General features: G+C 51.0%; 1 protein-coding gene across 3 annotated transcripts; it reads left to right on the top strand.

Moving 5' to 3' along the window:
* Nucleotides 1–1,777: 1,777 nt before the first annotated feature.
* On the top strand, nt 1,778–19,563 carry LOC147648310 (uncharacterized). Of its 3 annotated transcripts, none has more exons than XM_086867381.1 (22): nt 1,778–2,433; nt 3,214–3,251; nt 3,696–3,815; nt 4,607–4,710; nt 5,660–5,798; nt 5,944–6,137; nt 7,540–7,667; nt 7,850–8,019; nt 8,833–8,895; nt 9,214–9,336; nt 9,607–9,729; nt 10,287–10,449; nt 12,631–12,694; nt 13,489–13,537; nt 14,836–14,945; nt 15,784–15,901; nt 16,103–16,202; nt 16,636–16,832; nt 17,167–17,301; nt 18,492–18,698; nt 18,892–19,037; nt 19,391–19,563. In XM_086867381.1, the coding sequence occupies exons 1-20, from the start codon at nt 1,866–1,868 to the stop codon at nt 18,534–18,536; spliced, it is 2,751 nt and encodes a 916-aa protein (XP_086723507.1). In that variant the 5' UTR covers nt 1,778–1,865; the 3' UTR covers nt 18,537–18,698; nt 18,892–19,037; nt 19,391–19,563. The 3 variants fall into 3 exon arrangements, with proteins under 3 accessions (XP_086723507.1, XP_086723506.1, XP_086723509.1); XM_086867380.1 differs by having other exon boundaries at nt 18,889–19,037; XM_086867383.1 differs by lacking the exon at nt 9,607–9,729 and having other exon boundaries at nt 18,889–19,037.
* The last annotated feature ends 683 nt before the right edge of the window (nt 19,564–20,246 follow it).

Here is a 20,246-nt window from a genome sequence, read left to right as displayed (position 1 = left end):
TTCTCCACGAGAGCAGCCTAGGAATGCTGCTTGCTGTCACAGGGCTTCTTCCTTGCAGCAAACTCCAAAGACTCACTTGGCTACCTCCTTTCCAAAACATGGCCCGGGTCAATTGTCCAAATGATGAGCAGTGGAAGCTGTTCCTCAGCAAATGCCGGTCCTGCTAAGAAATCCTGATTCCAGTGGGATTTAGGTGGAAGCGGTGCTCTCCAGAGCACTGAAGTTCAGCGTTTCAGCACCAGGACAAGAGCGGGCAGCTTGGCAGGCCTCCAGCATCTCAAGCACTCAGCTGCTTTGCAAATTCCTCTGCTTCCAGAAGCCATGGGCTGAACTCCTGCTCTTGACCTGCAAGCCTTCTCCTGTTACCCGTGGCACTGGCACCTCTTTGCTCCTTCGTGTGGCATGTTACAAGGAGGTCCAGAATGAAATGGCGGAGAATTCCACAGAACATGCACTTTGTATTGTTTCCCTGCTTGGTGCTTGCAGCTGTCCCCAGCAGACATGGAGTCTGCAGTTCTGTGAGCTATGCAGTCCAGCAAAGAAAAGACCAAGTCAGCTCAGGAAAGCCAGGATCAATCTATGCAGCTTCTGCAGACCAGAAATTGGAGTGAAGCAAATGACCGAAAAATGCAGTATACTATGCAGCACATATCCACCATGGGCAGAGTTGTAAACAAGGTCGATCACTTGTCCTTTCAAAAGTAAACTCGTTTATTTAAAAAACCCCAAGAACGGCTGAAGGCGAGGCCCTGGGATAAGCCCAGCAGCCTGCACCACCAAACTGGCTAACAAGCAACCTGGTACAGCCTGCATACCACCGCGGCTGTGTGCTCCTCAGGACTCGAGTTCCCTCGGAAGACCCGTGTGCTGGGCACCCCGGGGGTTTGAAAGTCTCTCACAGTGTGGGATTGGTGCGTTTTTCAATCCGCACTGTGATTGGTCTAAATATGGTCCGTTGATTGGTCGTTAAGATCGTGCAACCTCCACCAATCATTTTTGAAACTCGACACTCCATTGGTCCGTTCCTTCCGCCAATGAGGATCTAGAATGTTCCATTCTGTTCTGCCTTCATTACCCTCATCGCCCACTCCAGCGTTCAAAAGCGGCCAGCACATGTTTCTGTACAGCCGTACAATCACACACAACAAGCAAACATCATTAGAACTTTTACTTTCTTAACCAACCAGAGAATTGCGTGATTTATAACAGGCAGGAGAGAGATTTCCAAGCCACATCCATGGAGGAATCTGACCTCGCAGGTTTCCCACAAGCCAAAGGCAGTGGCTTTTTGCAAAGCTCCGTGCTGGACAGAGCTCTTTGTCAAGTGAAGGGCTGACCTGGGAGCTGGTGGGAGTGGAAATGCACCCGTGGGTGCACCCACACTGTGAGGGCTGCTCCAAGGGCATCCCCTGCCACGCACAGGACATGGGCACTGCCATACTGTCCCTGCCATACTGACAACACAAATGCTGCTCCAGTGTCATGCAAACACCTCTGGCTAGTTTGTTACTTGGCACTGTTTCCCCACTATGCTATCCTTGTTCCTTCAGCAAGCCTACAGTGTGCTGGTCGATGTTAGCCATGCAGTAAATGGGCAGGCATGACAAGCATTTCAATTAAGGGGACTCTCCGGGATATTACCAAAGCGTGATTGCACCCATAGAAATGAAGCAAGTGTTACTTGTTTTAGTCAGAAGCACTGGTGGCCAAAGGAGAGGGTGCATGTGCTTGGGGCCTGTTTAGTGTTACTCTTGGATCCTTTGAGCTATGGGTTCTGGACTGCAAGGAGGGTTTGTGCTGCTTTGGGACAGACGAGAACTTTCTGGGCTTTCTTTTGCATTAGCTGCAGAGAAGGTTCTGTTACTATGCATAAATTCACAGACCCACCTAGAGCGGCTGCTATTGTGATGTCAGCGGAGGGCTGCCACGTCACAGCGTGGTCAGGGGGAGGTTGCCCTGGTGCACGCACAGCGTCAGCGTCCAGAGCGGCTCTTGGCGTGCTCGTTGCAGGAGGACCCTGTGTTGAGGAGTTCTCAGGCAACACTCTGTGCCCTGGAAAGGGAATCTTTTTCTTTTGCCTGCCGTTGTACGAGTCTGTGGACTCGTGTAGGCATCCTTTTGTTTTCCCCTACGGTTGTAGGGTTTGCAGACACGTACAGGTGTCTTTGCTTTTTCTTTTTTCGTTCTACGAACTGCAGACTTGTGCAGGTGTCTTTTGGTTTTTCTTTTCTTCTTGTACAGTCAGCGGATTGCTGCGCGTGCCTTTTTTTTTCTCTTTTCCTTGCACAATCTGTGCAAGTGGGATTTTTTTCATTTCTGTTTTCCGGCCTGCGGACTCGAGCAGCCCTGCTGAAACAATGGAGCAATTCCGCAGTGCTGTCGGCAGGGCTTTTGCGTCAGTGTCATCCTGCAAAATGTTCAAAGGCCTGAGACGTAAGTAGAGGCTTTTTCCTTGGGGCAGCACACTGGAACAAAAGTGCCGTAAAAATGCCGTAAGTTTGGTAAAGCTCTTGCCAACAGCTTCAGCTAGAAAGGGGATGTCTCTTGGCCAGAAGGGTGTGGACAACTTCCAAAACGCAGACTGGGAGAGCTTTGTAGGCATGATTCTAAAAACTGTGTGGTTCTCTCCAGAGCTGAGGGAAAGCAGCTTTTCTCTGCCTTCTGTCCTTAAAGAATGTGCCTGTCTAACTTGAGCCTCTCTGTGTGCTACAGTAGCGATTGGCTTTGCGCTGAAGGGGAAAGTGCCGAGCAGTCTGTGTGTGCTCCTGAAGCCCAGAGCTGGGCCTGTACTCTATCCGAAGGGAACTGCAAGCTCTAAGAGGGCTTTGGGGGAAGTTTTCTGGGCAATGGTTTACAGCAATTGCATGGGAAGTACTGCACAAAGTTTAAAAAATAAAAGTCCAGGGAGGAGAGGAGGAAAAGGCTGCTTTAGCTGTAGGGTGAACAGCGGGCTACAATGTAGACACGGACTGCTAAGGAACCATTTGCATTTTGCAGCCAAGTTTCTAGTTCCTTAGTGGCAAAGCCAACTCAGGTAGGCACAGCCTAGGGTAGTGCCCTGTAGCCTTGCTTGCTGAGCTAAAGAAGGGCTGCTTTAGGGAGGGAGGTTGTGAAAGGAAAATGCTTTCTGCTTGGGGGACCTTTTTCCGTGGGGTAGCCCAGCACAGACAGTTTTCCACCAGCACCTGGTTCATTTTCCCTTGTCTCTGGCAGGTTGTCTCAAACGTGGAAGGAATCAAGTCCATGGTTTGGTGAGTGAGAAGGACACCCTTGACATTCCTGGTTTCCAAGAATTGTGGAGCAAGCTGTGGGCTTGGCCTGGTGCACTCGAGTGCCAGCCTGGCAGGCCAAAAGAAAGTCCACATCAGCGTTTGAATGAGCACTACCAAGAGGATTCCATCAGTTTCTTCCTTTTCCATTGAAGAAGTTTTTACTCATGAAAGTCAACTTTTCAGACAGGAGGCTGCACACCAATTGTAGCCAGGCTAAAATATCTCCCTTATATCAGAAGCATATGCAGTCCTGGCCAAACATTAGTCTCATCAGCCCACTTGAAATGAGTTCTAGTGGCTGAGGATGCCACTTCTATCCAAATTCATGACATCTCCTCAGGACAGCTGGGGATGGAGCTCAGGAGAAACAAGGCTCTCAATGACAGCTCACTGCCTGTCCCTCACACCCCTGTCTGTCTGCAGAGCAGCACACCAGCAGCAGAACCTCCTGTGGCTCGCCCTGTGCCTCCAGAGGCTGATGGGGAGGAAAAGGACAACAATCCCGCCTGTGTTGTCAGTCCAGGGCCTGAGCATCCTGAACCAGTAAGTGCTAGCTTTGGTTGCTCCAGTGCAAAGCTTTGGTGCAGTGCAGGGCTGCAAGTTCCTGATCAGGCAGCGCTGGCCCTTTGTGGCTAAAGATGCTGAGGCCTGGAGTCCTGCCACGACCTGGCTCTTCAGCCCAGCCACTGACACCTGGGAATTGGCGTCTGAACTTTCACATGCCGACATCGTTCTGACTGTGAACTTCCCTTGGTGTCAGATGAGCGGTAGCATGCTGTCCTTGAGTGCTGCTTGTGGCAAAGTGAGCCCCTTTGTGCCCAGTGTGTGTGCAGGCTCCCTGCTGTCAGCAGAGAGAGCGGTCCCAAGGCACAGCTCACAGCCTTGTGGGGTACACAGGACCTACTGTGTCCTGCAGGGATCTGCCCCTCTGCATGCACTGTCGAAGTAGCTACAGTCACCGCTTTGACTGCACCCTGTACTTTGACATGACCCAAGTTTGCTGAGAAGAATCCTGAGCAGCTCTGCATGGCAGAGACAAGCCCCATCTCTGAAAGGCTGCAACACAGTTCCTGTTGGCTGCTCCCTAATGCTTGAGATCCTGAGGGGAAGCCAGTTGATCAGAATGGAGCAGGGAACTGTTCCTTGCACCTATTCAGACACTTCCATAGCAACTCAAGGGTTATGTACTTACTCCCATCAACAGCCCCACACAACAGCTTTTGCCTTCAGGTGAGCTGCATCTGCGCTTGCTGCTTCTCCCAGCTCTCAGGAGACAACTTGCCTGCTCCTTATTGCTTTCTTGTTTGTGCTTTTTCCCTGCCCATCCCTTGCAGGCCCCAAGACCAGAGCTTCCTGCCAGTCAGGACTCCTTGGGCCGGGCAGGAAACGCAGAGCGGCAGCAGAGGATGGATAGAGCACCAAGAGCCCTGGAGTTCAGGTGTGTGCTAAGCTTTCTTGCTTTCTCCGAGCAGGGCTGGGCCTTGCTGGCCTTTAGGAAGCCCAGGGTCAAAGAATGAATTTGGCTTTCTCGCTGTTGAACTTGCCCAGCATAGTCAGGGAAAGGCAGCCCGTGGGCAGGTCTGGCTGCCGACCGACCTACAGCATAGCTGCCTCCTGGGACTCCCTCCTCCTACCTTGACAAAAAGCATTCCAAACTGGACCAGAGCAGAAGCAAGGGAGCTTCAGGCTGGGCCTAGGGACAAGCATTGAACCATAAAGCCTATCATGTAGCAGAAGAAGCACCTCAGAGAGCTGAGGGTGCACATTCCACCTCTGGAAATTTGGAAGCCCAGCTGCTGGATAGAGCCTTGAGCAGCCTGTCCACATGCCATAGCTGACCCCAGGTGCTTGGACCTGCAGACTGGGCTGCAAGCTTCCTGGAGTCCCTGCAAGCTGTAAGCATCCCGGGATCCTTTGGTTCTTGGCTTGGAACTTCATACCCATCTCCTCCCCAAGCTATAGCTTGCAGGCTCTTTCCTTCTTGCACTAGTGAAAGCAAGAGTAATTGTGGCAGTACTCATCTGCATTTCCCAAGCCTGTCTTAGGCAAAGAAGAACTTTTGCAAGTCTGGCATCCACTGGACCAGATAGAGAGGAGCGTAAGACCTAGCGGGCAGGAAGCTGTGAAGCTGATTGAAGTGGAGCTTTCTGGAAATGTTTTGTAGTTTCTGGAAGCTTCTTTACTTCCTCACTGGTGACTCTTTCACCGGCAGGAATGACAAAGAGTGATGCTTGGTCTAGTGGGGTCATTCCAGCATTGTCCAGAGGTGGACCTAGAGGGCTGTAGGAAGTCCCTGAGACTGCCTTCCTTGGGACATGGTGTGGATTTGAGGTTTTGCAAGGAGACTGTTGCTATTAAAGGCTTGTTGGTCTGTCCCCCTGTCATAGATGGAAGGAGTTGGCTGCATTTGAGGGAAAGCGCCACTCCTCACCAGACAGGGCGTTTGAAGCGGCACCTGAGACAGCAGAGGAATCACAGCCTCAGAGATCTCTGCTGAAGGAGGAAGTTCCTCTGGCAGTGACAAAGGTAGCACTCACCTTGTTGCTAGGCAGCACCTGTGGGAGAGGGAGCTGCCCTTAGCAAGTCTTCCCCGAATGTTGCTTCTGGCAGCAAGCTAAGACTGAGACTGTGTTGTTGTTCGTCCTGAAAAATGGTGCCCCTCTGCTTCCAGGTTTGCCGCTCGCAGCGGCCAGCACACAGGACTCTGGAGAAGCTGCTCCAGGAGTTCTCTCGCCAAGGGCACACGCTGTCCCAGGTGTGCAAAGAGAAGGCAGTGCTGGCGGAAGAGAACGCTGCCCTGCAAGCCCGACTGGCAGCCACAGAGCGGGACCTACGAGGCCTTTTGGAGCAGCTGGCAGAGGCCAGGTAAAGGCAGGGATGAGACCCGGGGTGAGCCATTGTTGAAGGTCTGGAGTGACCAAGGTGCTGAGCGTTATGTTAGGATTTATTGGCTCCTGCGTGCTCTCCAGATGGTTCTCGGACAGAGAAGCAAAGAGACATGAGAAAAAAGAAAAGCATACTGTGGCCTGAATGTTCTTTCTCTGCCAGCTCAAGCTCTCACAGCTCTTTTTGAACACCCGCTTGGGACCCTTTGCACCTTCGTGTGACAAGTGCAAAGCAAGCCAACATGGTACTGCATTTAGTACCAGGGAAACAGTGCAGATGTCTGCTGGAACCGGACGTTTCCCTCTGCTTTTGGTTTCTCCGTCAGTGCATCTGAACATCACTATTTCCTTGCCCAGCAGTTTGACATGACATTTTCAGAATTCAAGGCTCCTACGTGTGAATGTTGTGAGTAGGGATGTGGCACTTGGGGTGATGCTGGACATTCATGCTGAAAATCTTGAGGCCCTTCTGAGCTAACTCTTGTGAGGAGGTATGGTGCAGGACCTAGAGTTGCTTGCAAGCAGCAGCAGCAGCAGCAGCAGCAGAAGCAGCAGCAGCAGGGAAAGAAAGGTCTTCTTGTGTGCGTTCTTGACAGTCCCTGAGGATTCTTGCTGAGCACTGATTCTTGCTCACTTGTCCATTCAGCTCTGGAACCTGTCAAGGTTACTCTGGCTGGTCTCTCTTCTTTTCAAAGAGTGCCAAAACATTTTGGGCAGTGCAGACTTTTTTAGCCAAAACTAAAGGTAGCAGTTGTTGTTATTCATGATATTCCAGTAATTTAAATGGCAGGATACATGCCCCTCCTGCCAGAGAGTTCATTTTCAGATGAAAGCCTAGTTCTGGTTTCTCTCTGCTCTTGGTGCTGCTAGAAGCTGCAGCTCTCATGTATGGTTTGGTGCATTCCTTTAGTGCCTTGAACTTAGAGAGGGTGTGGAAAATGAAGTATCTCTTACGTACACCGTGAATGGCATAAAGCATGGATGAAACAGCCAGGAGAGCACAGTGCTCTGTCCCCCTGCAGAGTGACTTGGAATTGCAGATGAGCTCAGGGCTGTGAGCAGAGGCTGGCCTTTTGCTTGCTGCTAGAGATTTTGTGGGCACAGCCACGCGTGTGGGATATGTGAGGGAAGAGCAATTTGAGCTTTGGCTGCTGAGATCAAGCTCAGCTGGGCTTTCTGTGCTGGACTAGGTCATGGGGAAAGGCTGGCCAATCTCCTGGAAGGGTCTGCTTTGCTATTTGAAGTGGTAGAAATAGTCTTGCTCTATCTGCATTTCCATGCCAGCTGTTTTCCATACTCAGGTGCAGGGATCTTAAGGCACTTACTGGAAAAACTGCCCATGTGTGCCACGAACAATTTGTCCTCATCTTCACAACTTTTAGGACAGAGAAGGAGAGCTTGCAATGCAGCCTGTTGGAGGCTCTGCAGCAGGTGTCGGAGCTGGAGATCACCAGGAGCCGTCTGGAAGGCCAAGTAGGCACAGCCATGCAGGCCAAGGAGCTGATACTTGGTGAGAGCCTTGTGCGCTTTGTTTCTGGTGATGGCCCTGCCTAGTGCAGTTGCTCCCAAGGCAGCTCTGTCAGCAGGGCTTCCGAGGAGTGAAGGGGCTGGGGGCAGGTCCCTCCTTGCCTGAATCTGAAAGGGGTGATGTTCAGCAGAGTCTTTGACTGTTGTTGTTTGTCGTGTTTGCAGAGGATGTCAGGGGCCTTCGTTGTGAGCTGCAAGCTGTAAGATCTTTCAGCAAGCAGCAATGTGAAGAAATGGCCCAACAGCTCCGCTTGGCAGAAGAGCAGTTCAGCAAGGCTCTGAGACTCTGGCAATCTGCTCAGGAGGAGGAGAAAAGGAAGCTCCTGCAAAAACAGGTAGGAAGCAATACACACCTGAACTTTTCAGGCAAGCTTGGTGGGCTGGCTTAGCAGAATAGCAGCCTGAGAATGGGACATGGCCGCAAGCCTCTGCTGCAGGCCTGACGTTGCTGGGCCAGGCAGCAGAGGGCTTCAAGGGCTCAGACTTGAAGGGCTGTGAATGCCCAGAGGAGGGTGCTGGGGCACTGAACACAGCCACGGTTTCAGGGAGGCCATGAGCCACGCTCCCCTGGAGGCTGGGTGGTCGCACACAAAGCACGGCAGTGAAGGGGCAGGACCTTGCTGACGCCCTGGTACCGTGTAGCAGTCTGCTGACCTTGCTGCCACCTGCAGTCCCAGCAACTGCCTTCCTTGCTTTCTGTCCTTGCGCGGTGGACAGAGCTCTTCCCTTTGGGCTTGAAGAATACGCAGCAGGCCCCCTGTTGCTGGTATTTCAGCTGGTGGCCTGTCTTGTGACTCTGGCTTTGGGGTGCTGGCCTCCTCCTCATCCTGCAGTCCACCTGCAGCTTTTCCTTTATCAAAGGGTAGAGGACTTTGAGAAGAGAGCCTCTGAGAACAGGCAGAAATCCTGAGGAGAGAGGGGCCTGAGGAAACAGGCAGCCATCAGAGCGGGGAAGGAAGGTGGCAGCCCCTTTCCTTCCAGCTGCTGACACTCCTCCAAAGTTTCTTGTCAGGACAGAAGTGCTGGAGGGCACAGAGCCACTACTGTGCACTCAGCAGCAGGGGGCTGTGGGAGGGATGAAGCTTCCATTGTTTTCTTTGGGGAGCATGGCTGGGACTTCATCTGGAAGTGTCTATTCCTCTCATCAGGAAAGACGGCTGAAACAACAGCGTTTGAAGGCGCTGGAGCAGCGGGAACACTTCCTGGCAGAGGTACAGAGGGAGCAGGAGAAAAGGGTGCTTGAGATGAAGCAGGAGATTGCCGTAATGCAACCTGAAGAAGAAAAGATGGGAACCAGGGCCGGTCAAGATGCAAAGAGAATGCCGAGGGTGTTTGGACGCTTCTGGGCTCCTTATGGGCACTGCTTCTCCAGACACTGTGTGTGTGGGTGGGATTGTGTCTTAGCTGGCCCTTGGTAAACAGGAGAAGGAGAGCAAATTGCTTTTGGAAAGTGTGAGCACATGAGTCTTGGTTGCCACACAGGTGGTGGGTGGGAAATTTGAAGGCGTCTTCTCTTTGTTTCTGTGCAGCTCCAGCGCCGGAAGGCTGCTCATTTAGACAAGGTGTGCCTCCTGCAGCGAGAGCTAAACCAAAGGCAGCGGCAGGTAGAGCAGCTGAGGCAGGAGCTGAAGGAGGAGCGAGAGAATGGGCAGGTGAGCCTGACAAGCCAGGTAGCAGAGGGAAGGGCAGTAGCAGGGGCATGAACGGTAGATATCAGGAAAGGGGAGGCAAGGACTAGTGCAAGCAGGGAGCCTGGCAGGCTCCAGGGCTGAGCACCAGGAAGAAGAATTAGGACGGAAGGCTTAGAGCTGGGTAGAGCAGCAGAAAAAAGTGGCTGAAGTGAAGAGCTTTTGAGACTGGGAAATGAGAAAGGTGAGCGAGATGGCAAGTGCTAGTAAGAATTTTCTTGACAACATATCAAGAACAAGCTGCAGGCAGAGCTGCGGGTAGCTCAGAGGAAGATGAAGGCAGTGGAAGAGAGGCACAAAGAAGAAATGGAAAGGATACAGAAGATGCTGCAGTACAGGCTGGCAGAACAAAAGCCGGTGAGTGAAAGAGCAGTAGGCAGCACTGCAGTCATGCAACAAGAGGTCTCTCCTCTTGTCACCTCGCCCCTGCGGAGCAGCATGGCGGGATGGGGGCCATGCCTCTGGCTGCCGTGCTCTCTGGTCTCCATGGCAGCTGCTCAGAAGGACACTTCCTGGGCCACTGAATGCCTGGGCAGCAGGGCTAGTGCTTTGGCCCTCAGCAATCCTCTGAATGTATTGCTGCTGGCCCCCTAGTGCTCGCTTGGTTTTGTGAGAGGTTTCAACATGGTGACCCACACAGATTCTGAACAGCTTGTCCCTGTCCATGGTGAATGCAGTCCACAGGACAGGCTGAAATGGAAAGCTGTTCTTTCCCTTTCACTGTCTCTACTAGGGCTGGCTGTGACAAGCTGTCGTCTCTGGCTGCTTACGGGGGTTTGACTTGGGCTGGAAGAATTGACAGCTCAGCTTGCAGCCTAAGCCAAGTGTTGCTCCTAAGGGCTGGCCTTTAAAGTGTGCTGTCGGGGGCATCTCTGCCACTCACCTTTCTGACACCAAGACATTTCTTGTCCCAGATGGACGTGGGCTCTGCCATTGGAGATGCATCTGCAGCAGCATCCTCCGAAGAAGCCTCCTCTCCACAGCCTGAAGAGCCGAGAGTGAGCAGTCTGCCCTGTTCAGGCCAGGAGCCAGAGCAGCTGTGCCAGGACAGAGAGAACCAGGGCTTGGAGCAGCTGAGTACGTCCTGTGCATTCTTTGTCCGAATGAGCAGTGTATTGATGAGTGTGTGCCTCAGCGTGTTCCTCCTCCCTCGGGTGTCAGACAGACATTTTGGACCCCCTACAGAAGCCATAGTGGTGCTTGGAAGCAGGCAGGGAGAACTTTGGGGCACTGCTTTTGCTTTTCAGGGCAGCTGGGAGTGGGAGGGCTTTGCCTGAGCTTCCTTCCCTGGGCAGTAAAGGCTAAAGCAGGGATTGTTTCCCGAGCAGCAGAAGGCTGCCACCCAGCAAATGGCCCAGTCAACGTGTGTGTGCTGCTCTGGTTAAGCTGATCAGAGCAGATGGATTTCTAGATTGCCTTTAGACTCCTGCCTTGTCACCAGTCTCTGGAGACCAAATACTCCAGAGAAATGGATTGGCTGTGTGGCTGCTTTCCTACTGCTGCTGTTTTTATGACTGTTAGTACTTCTACCATTCCTTCTTCAGTTTGTTTGGGTAAGAATTCTACATTCTGCTTGGCCCAGCCTCCTTGGAAAGAACATCAGGTAACAGCACCAATAAGAGTGGAAGAGGTCTTTTAGTAGGCCTCAAAAGTTAAAATATTCTGTTCTTAGATAAATCCCAAGGAATCAGAGAGAAAGTGCTGTTTCCAAAGTGCAGCAAAAGAAGAGAAACAGGATACTTTTTTTACAATCCCTCTTTGATATTTTAGCTGTTTGCTTGGGACGATGCATTAGAGAGACACATCTATGTGGCGCAGTGAGATAAAACTGCCCTGCAGGCAGTTCTCAGGAGGAAGCCTGCAGCCCCTCTGCTGCATGTTCCTCTGGTACCACGGTGCCACTTTGTCACAGCTAATGCCCAGCTGGTAAATACTCTTGAAAAGCCAAAGGCCTGGCCTTGATCCCTGCACAGATCGTACTCTAGGAAAGCACAGCAAGGCCTTGGTGAGTCTGCAGTACAACCAAGTTGCTTCTTGCACATTACAGCTGCCAGGGCAGGGCTGTCAGAGAATAACTGGTCAGCTACAGAACAGAGCTCAGTTTCCTCAGTGTCTGCCATCAACTTCTGGGACAAAAGGGGCATTGATCTACTCCCCCGTGGGTCTGAACTCAATGACACTCGAGGTCTGTCTTGAGTGGGGTCAACAGCTTGTAACAGCGCTCGGTCTGGCTCTGGCCTCTTCTCAATGGTTGTCAGTGGCCACTTGTTGGCTCTGCCAAGCTTTTTGTCATGTCTGCCCTGCCACTGATGGCTGGTGTGACTGCAGAGGCTGGAGCCTTCCTGAGCTGTGAGACTTCAGCTGCCTCCCCATTGCTGCAGCTTTGCCTGGACTCATGAAAGGATCAGCATCTCACTTGGGCAGCTGTCTGTGCCACGGCAGCGCCCGAGGAGAGGCGCTGTCCTTGTTACCCGTCTTGGCTGTGCCCATTTGGGAAGATGGGACACGTGGGCGGTCTTCAAGAGGTCGAGTCCAGTGCAAGCAACTGCTGCTCCCCAGGCTGAAGACAAGCAGTTGTAATTCCTCAGAAAATGGAGAATGGGAAAAATTGTCTTCAGAACTTAGCCTGCTCATCCATGAAGAGGGCCCTAATTCTAACAGCAATTGTTCTTGGTTGTAGAGAACATCAGCTGCTGTTCTCTACAAGTGGCAAGGCATTCTTTAGGCAAACTGCTGAGAGGTAGAGAAAGTCCCCTCCTCCGCTGGAATTCACTTTGCAATATTCTTTCTGCTCTGCAAAAAGCAGCTGCGGATAAAAATTCCTCCCAGATCCAAGGCTGCGTTTAATCTCTCAGGTTGGAAAGCTTTTGTTGAATCTCACAAGAGAGTCTGTATTCCCAAGGAAATGAAGGCTCGTGGTTTTTCACGTCACCTTCCCCTTTGTAAATGACAACCACTTGCCTTGGTGTCTGTTCTTTTCTGATCTCTGTCTGCTCTGAGGGTTTCTCCGTGGCCTTAATTTCCTTTCAAGGTAACCCTTCAAAGGAGCGTGGAGAATCAGACCCTGTGCAGGCCATGTGTGCTGCAGAGCTGCCTGTCTTGCTACAGAGCTGCTGTTGTTGTTGTTCTTGTTGATGTTATGGTTAGCCAAGCAACCATCAATTGCCCCGAGCCCCAGAGAGTGGAGCTGAGTTTCAGATGTGCAGGAAGTTGGTATCTCTGTTTTGAAGTTTGCTTCTTGCATTTTGTTTCTTTCAGGGAGTGTTGTGAGCGTGGCAGATCCAAAACAGAAATACACTGGATGGAAATTTATTGGCAGTGGGTGAGTGCAGCCAATCTTACTTCTGCAGAAGCATGGGCCAGCTCTTTTGCTGGTGCAATATCAAGTGGGAAGTCAGGCAAGCTGCAAGCTTTTTCACACCCCGGCTTTAGATTGTCCCGGTCTCAGTACTGATCACAGGGCATCATCAAAGGTAACTGCATGCTGACAATGTCTTGCCTGCCGCAAGAAGCAGGGCCTGGAAGCCCTCCTGTCCCTCAAGCGTGTGGCACCAGTTTGCTTCTTTTCCTAGGAGACATGGTTTTGTATGATTCCAAGTCATACGGCCACACTGATGAAGGAAGAAGAACCTGAGAGAGCAGCTTCCCACCTGAAGCTCACTGCTCTCAGTAGCATTTCCTTCCAATCTTTTGCTGAAAGCAATATTCCATGCTCAGGACAATAAGAAAGGCTGTGTGGTGTTGCCCGAGTTTGGCAGATGGAATCAAAAGAGAGCGGGGAGAAGGAGGCCCAACAGGACTTTGTATTTCATTGCCTGGAAAGGAACGTCACACACACAGACCCAAGAAGGAAAAGGCCAAGGAAACCCCTGCATCCATAACCTAGTGTGTACATTTGGGATTGGCAGTAGCCCTTTTTTCTTCCTGTTGGACTGAGCTTTTCTCTAGGACACGCTGCATGGCAGAGGACGGCTGGGCTGCTGTGCTATTGGCTGAAGAGGAGACAAAGCCCTGTGTTTTAGAGACACTCCGGGCAGCAGAGAGCTCCTGCCTGGGCTGCCTTTCACTTCTCAGCACTGAACGGCTTCTCTGTTCTTGCCACTCTTCTGTTTCTAGGGGTTTTGGAACCGTTTATAAGGCCTTTGACGCTGCCACAGGACAAGCGGTAAGTGCCAAGAGCCCTCGCAGATTTTGCTGCTCTGGAGTGCTTTTCCTTGCAATGTGATCTGATGGCAGAGCTTTGGGCTGCCTGTCTTTGCTGCAAAGGCTGTCCCACACAAGTAGCCTGCTTAGAGCCTAGAGGCAGGCTAAAAATTTCACATTGCTGAGACTTGGCCTCGCATCCAGAATTAATGCAATGATAGCAGTGTTGTCCTTCAGAGAAGGACACACTAGCTTGGACTTACTGGATAAATATGCCTAGATTAGCTGATGGCAACAGCTGTCATTCTGGCCCGATTCCTCTCAAGCCTGCATTCAGACATAGATAGGATTTCCCACTGTATTCCATCATGTGGTTTGGTCTGAAAATATAATGCAAGACCGAAGGAAGGAGAGATCTTGTCTGGAGCACAGCTGACTGTGTTGCACTCCTGGGACACCTGGTTCACACACACACACACACACACACACACACATGCACATCAATGAGAAGGAGTTGATGTAGAACCTTACATAATACAACCTTGTGCTGGTCCTGCGTCGGTGACATTCCTTTATAGTGATGCTGTTTCTAGTGAACAGACATGGTGGTGCCTTGGAGAGTCCCACTGCTCTTTGGGGCTGAAAGTCCTGAATTCTTATTTCTGGCTCTCAGCAAATACAATTCCATCTTCCTGGTGCCTCCTTATCCACCTGCCGTGCTCAGGAACCACACTTGGAGGGAGGTCTACAAGGCATCCAAAAGCCCTAAACCCCACTTATAACCTGGGCTGTATCCACAGACTACCACAGAAAAGATTATTTGTTTTAAAACCCACAAAATAATGACAATCTAAGCCATGTCCAAGAATGTTCTTCAGAGATGCAAACTCCAAACTGAAGCTGTTAGCATGTGCTAGGATTGTAACTTGACTTTGAGTCACCTTGGAGATCTTTTCTGGGCAGCATTTTCTCTGTAATCGAGGTATGTATTTACTTTGGGGCACAATCACGAATGGCATCAGTCTCTGAAAAGCTGGTCAAAGCCCCTAGAAATGCTAATGTATTTCCAGTGGTTTCAATTTATTTGCACAGGAGCAAAGTTGCTTTTGGCTTGCGAAACCTGTGTAAATGATAATAGCAGTGGTGATCAACGAAGTCCATTAGTGCAGTCTGCAGGTGCAGAGAGGGTTGTTAGCACTTTGTGGTTGATAGTTTAGAGATTCCTTTTTTACCGAGGTGGCAAGGCATCCTGGCCTGCGAGCATGCAGACAAAGAGGTTCTTGTAATGTCTGTTCCTAATGGCTTTCAACGGCATTGTAGGTGGCCATAAAGAAACTCGATCTCCAGCAACAGGGCTGCGAGGAAATGGTGAAAGAAATCCTGGTCATGAGGGAAATGAAGAACCCCAATATTGTCACCTACCTTGAAAGGTAAGCAGTCCTGGTATTTTTCTAGGAATGTTGTTTTCCATGCTTGCAAGGCAAAGGTTTAAAAGCTCTTTACTCACTGGCAGAAAATGGATCTTTCCATTAACATCCATCCACTCCTGGGCAAGGCATGGCAGGAGATTGCATTTTGTCCCCATGAATGGTTCCTGGCATAAAGAGCTTGAAGATTGTCCCCAGAAACCTGGCTCTCTTACTGTGCCAGCAGCCTGTGTGTTCACTCGCTGCATGTTCTTTTGCTGGTTTGGGGCTGGATTTTTCCCAAGGCTTGGAGGAGAAGTGCTGAGAAAGCATCACAGAAATTATTTCCCTTGCGCTGTTCCCACTATTATCCACTGCCTTGCAGGCCAAAAGAGTAGGCTGGGAGATACATAACTTTCCAGGTTTGAAATTGCTTTTGCCCGTGGTGACTGTCCTTTATGCACATTTTTCCAAAGGGTTTCCCCATTGCTGCAAACCTGCCTGTCCCGAATAAAAGCTGTGAAAACTGTGTCTCCTTCTTGCTGGAGATAATGGTGCAATTTGTTTATGAAGACGAAGAGGTAGCTGCTGGGATGTGTCCACTTCCAGATTAATCTTTGCCATCATAAAAATGCCTTTTTTCCCTGCTTGCCACCTAAGCCATCTCCTTTGCTGCAGATGTGCCTTTGTCATTTGGAAGGCACAGGCTGCCAGCAGTGGATAGCCTAGGTGCAGTGTGTCTTCATTGTATTCTGTCTTCATTTAGCAGTGACCTGGAAACAAAACTCTACCTTAGGCTTTTCTTCCAAAAGGCAATGGAGCTGTGCGCGTTCAGCTCTGTGCTGTTGTTTTCATCTTCCAGCTACCTTGCCAATGAGGCTGTGTGGCTGGTGTTGGAGTACATGGATGGAGGCTCCTTAGCTATGGTGATCCTCATGAAAACAATGGCTGTAGGACACATAGCAACTGTCTGTCAGGAGGTAAGGAATCCTTCTGCTTGTGCTTGGCATGGCTTGGACAGGCTCGACCTATGAAAGTGCTGCTGAGTGAGTGGGTCCACGTTCAGAGCTTTCTTTCTGCGTTGTTCTTATGCTTCAGAGAAGAAAGAGCATTTTCTTTTTGCATGTGATGAAGTCAAATCAGGCTAACTTTTGGTCTCCTGTTTCTTCTTTCTCTCCCAGTGCCTGAGAGGCCTGGCTTTCCTTCATGCCAAAAACATCATCCACAGAGACATCAAAAGTGGAAACATCCTTCTGGGCCTGGATGGCTCTGTCAAGTTGGGTGGGTATTCCTGGTCAGGCACAGCGCTCGGGGCAGCCGCTGTGGGGCTGCTTTTGAGTGGCTGCCAGGTGCCCAGCAGTGGTGCTGGTGAGAGTGCACAGAGCTCTCCTGCACGCTCGGGGCGCTGCTGCAAGGTGCTGAGAGGTCTAGAGAGCAACAAGGCGTCAGGAGGAACTTTGGTTAGCTCGTGTCCTTTCCGGAGGGAGGGAGGGAGGTTCAATGTAAACCTTCAGGTGAAGGAGGAAAAGCCGCGGTGTGAATGGTGGTGGGTTTGTTAAGCGGACAATTCCCAATTTGCTTGGCTGCAGCCCTGAGGAAAGAGAGCACAGCTGCTTTTCCAGCTCAATACAGCACTGCATCCTGAGACTTGGAGTGAGGAACCCTTTGCCTTGGTTTCCTACTTGAAGCAGTGTTTGTTTGCTTTTCTCCACAGCTGATTTTGGGTCTTGTGCTCTGCTCACCCCTGAGCAGAGTAAACGGAGGTCGATGGTCGGGACCACTTGCTGGATGGCACCCGAAGTTGTGAGGAGAGACCCATACGGCCCCAAAGTGGATATCTGGTCCCTTGGCATCGTGGGAATAGAAATGGCCAAAGGAGAGGCTCCGTATATTTGGGAAATCAGTTCCAAGGTAAGGTGCAAATACGCTCAGAAGCCAGTGGCCTTCAGGTCTGTCTCCATTAGACAAAATCCCATACCCACAGCTTCAAAGGGCTCCAAGAGGGCTCACTTGTAAAAGTGTCCTTGGGACCCACATAAACTTTCAAGGTGACACCTCCTGGATGTTGGAATAGCTGGGGCTGCACTGGAGGAGCCCTTTCTTCTTTTGGGAGACAAGGCTCATCTTAAAGCCTCTGCTGGACAAGAAATTGTCACTGCAGACTGCAGCTTAAAATATGGGGACTAGGTGGGCACTTAAGGATAGGAAAAAATTAGGTAGAGTCTCATGTTTCCCTTTTCCTCAGGCTAACTATCTGATAGGCACCCAAGGAATACCAGATCTGGAAGAGCTCAGCCTACACCCGGGCTTGTGTGAATTCCTGGGCTGCTGCCTGCAGATGGATGTGGACAGGCGAGGCTCTGCCAAGGAACTTCTGAAGGTACAATGCAGAGCGGCTGCAGGCCAAACAGCTGTTCCCTGCCAAACAGGGTTTGCTCCTTGGCCCAACTCTGTAAGGCATCAGATGGGTTGTCCCCCCCATAGTAATCTCCGCTCTGCTTGCTTTTCAAATGAAAACCAAGCAGGATGCAAGACTGGTTGAGCTTGGAAGGGACCACTGAAGGTCACCTAGTCCAAATTGCCAGCCACTGGCAAGGACATCTTCAAGTAGATCAGGTTGCTCAGAGCCCCAGCCAAGCTGACCTTGAATGAGTCCAGGGCTGGGGCACCTGCCAGCTCTCTGGGCAACCTGTGCCAGCGTTTCAGCACTCTCCTGCTAAAGAGTTTCTTCCTTAGAGCCAATCTGAACGGACTCTCTTTTAGTTTCAAACCTTTTCCCCTTTGTCTCTTGCAATTGGCCCTGCTAATTAGATGTGTCCCCATCTTTCTTCAAAGCCCCTTCAATTATTGAACTTGTCTCCTCGGGGCTTGTCCTTCTCCAGGCCAAAGAAGCCCAGTTCTCACAGGTGTTCCTCAGAGGAGAGCTCCCAGCTTCTGGTCATTTCTGAGGCCCTCTTTTGCTCTCGGGTGCTGTTTCAGGTTTACCTGCTAGCGAAGGAACTGAAGTATCGCAATGCTGGGGACAGAGGCCCACAGTGGCGTTTGGAAAACACAACGAAAGCAGTCCCTGCCAAGCGGTTCTAGGTTGATCTGTGGGAAGGCAGGGGCTGTGGGAGGCTGACTGTGAGCCTCAGAGGGGACCCAGCTTGTCCCTCCTGCCCCACTCTTAGAGGTTGCTGCCAGGCAAACAAGGACAGCTGAGCAGCATTTGTGCCAGCCCCATGTGCTACCTGGCCCGGTCAAGTCAGTGAGAAGCGCTGCGGCTTTGCTGCCAGCTTTTGTGTTAGACAGGGAGCTGGTGACCAGGCCACTTCCTCGGCTGTCCCTGCTGTGGTGGAAGATGCCAGCCAGCACAGGAGGGGCAGGGCATGCTAAGGAACACACTTCTCTCCTTGCAAGCCAAGAAGAGAACTGAGTCTATTTGCACTTTGCTGCTTGTGTCTGTGCATTTCTGGGCGCTAGAGGAAACCAGCTTGAGCCTGTTAGGAGCTCAGTTTGGAAAAGAATGGTTTCTTTTGCCTTTGTCTCTTGTAATTTGGTTTCTTTTGTTTCTCTTTCTTTCTTGGGCAGCATCCATTCCTCAAATTAGCCAAGCCTCTCTTCGGCCTCTTCTGACAGCCCGACTGCTGCCATCCCTGCAGCAAAGTAATGCAGGAAACAGAGGAGATGGCAAGGACCACTTCAGCACTTGGAGAACAGAGCCTCTGAGAACAGGCAGACACCCTGAGTGGCGAGGGGCCAGGAAACAACAGGCGGCCATCAGAACAGGAGAGGAAGGTGGCATCTCCATTTTTCCTATCTGCTAATCCCCTCTCTGAACTTCTGGTTAGGACAGCATTGCTGGAAGGCACAAAGTCATTCCTAATGTGCACTTTGCAGATGGGGGGTTGTGTGAGGCATGCGGCTTGCACTGTTTTTTAGGGGAGCTTGGCTGGGACTTCATCTGGAAGTGTTTTCCTCCCTTCAGCAGGCAAACAAGATGGAACGACAGCGTTTGCAGGCACAGCAGCTGCTGGAGCAACGGGAACACTTCCTGGCAGAGGTGCAGAGGGAGCAGGAGAAATAGCGGCTTGAGATGAAGCAGGAAGTTGCCATCATTCAAGCTACCAAGAAGAGGTATGAAGAAGAGCCAATCAAGAGGAAAAGGGTGTGGACAGAGAGTTTGCGTGTTGTATTGGACTCCTCTGGGCTCCTAATGGGCACTGCTTCTCTGGACACTGATCGTCTCGGGGGGGTGTTTGTCTCTTAGCTGGCCCTTGTGACCCAGCAAATGGCCCAGTCAACGTGTGTGTGCTGGTCTGGCCAAGCTGATCAGAGCAGATGGCTTCCTAGATTGCCTTTAGACTCCTGCCTTGTCACCAGTCACTGGAGACCAAATGCTCCAGAGAAATGGATTGGCTGTGTGGCTGCTTTCCTACTGCTGCTGTTTTTATGACTTCTAGTTAGTACTTCTGCTATTCCTTCTACAGATCACAAGGGCCCCCGCCACATAAATCTCCACTCCAGGTGCTTTGCAAATGAAAATGAAGGAAACTTGCAGGGAAGCAATCGAGGAAGCAGAGAAGATGACCAGGTACACTTCAGGATTACTTTCTCCAATGCCAGCTCACAGCCAGAATAAAAACATCTTTAAAACCCTCAAGCCAGTTGGAAGATTCCTTTCCTTTTCTCCCTGGGAATATGGCTCAACATTTACTTTGGAATTGCCCATTCTTTCTGAAATGTCCCTCCTGTGGCTATTCTGGTGCGCTTTGCAACTAGGAACAGACTCCTTTCTTTAGCAACTCCAGTCTACGCTGCCTTTGGAATATGGCCCGTTGGCCGCTTCTTGCCCAGCCGTGGAACTTCTGCATGAAGAAGAAAGTGCAATTGCATTTCCAGACAAAGGCAAGGAAGAGCAGGGCAGCCAAAACATCCCCAACGTCCCCTCTTTTTGTTGCTGAATCTAAAAGCAGCATCTGTCATCCTGTCTCCAGGGCCCTTGGAGACAAGGGTGACAAACCCGGCCCTTTGACCTTCCAGCTAATTCCACAGGCCTAGCTGCTTTCAGCCACTGACCTATCCCATTGTATCATTGGCAATGCAACAGTGGCACCCCGGAGCTGTCAAGTGGGATTACCAGCGATACAAAGTCTCCAAGTGGCTTGCAGGTGGTTTAGGAACTTAACATTACAACTTTGCAACTTCACTCTATGGCTGGTTTAACCTTGGAAGCGTGGGAAACCTAAAGAATGGGGAAAAGAACTTGTCTAATTGTGCCTTTTGACTCCGAGAGACAAAATACTCAAGTCCTCTCATGATAATATGAATGTAAATCCCAGCCAT

The sequence above is a fragment of the Cyanistes caeruleus genome, chromosome Z (assembly GCF_971803275.1).
Source record: "Cyanistes caeruleus chromosome Z, bCyaCae1.hap1.1, whole genome shotgun sequence".
NCBI lineage: Eukaryota > Metazoa > Chordata > Aves > Passeriformes > Paridae > Cyanistes > Cyanistes caeruleus.
Note: the sequence above shows the minus strand (reverse complement) of the source record. Positions and strands in the feature narration are given on the sequence as shown.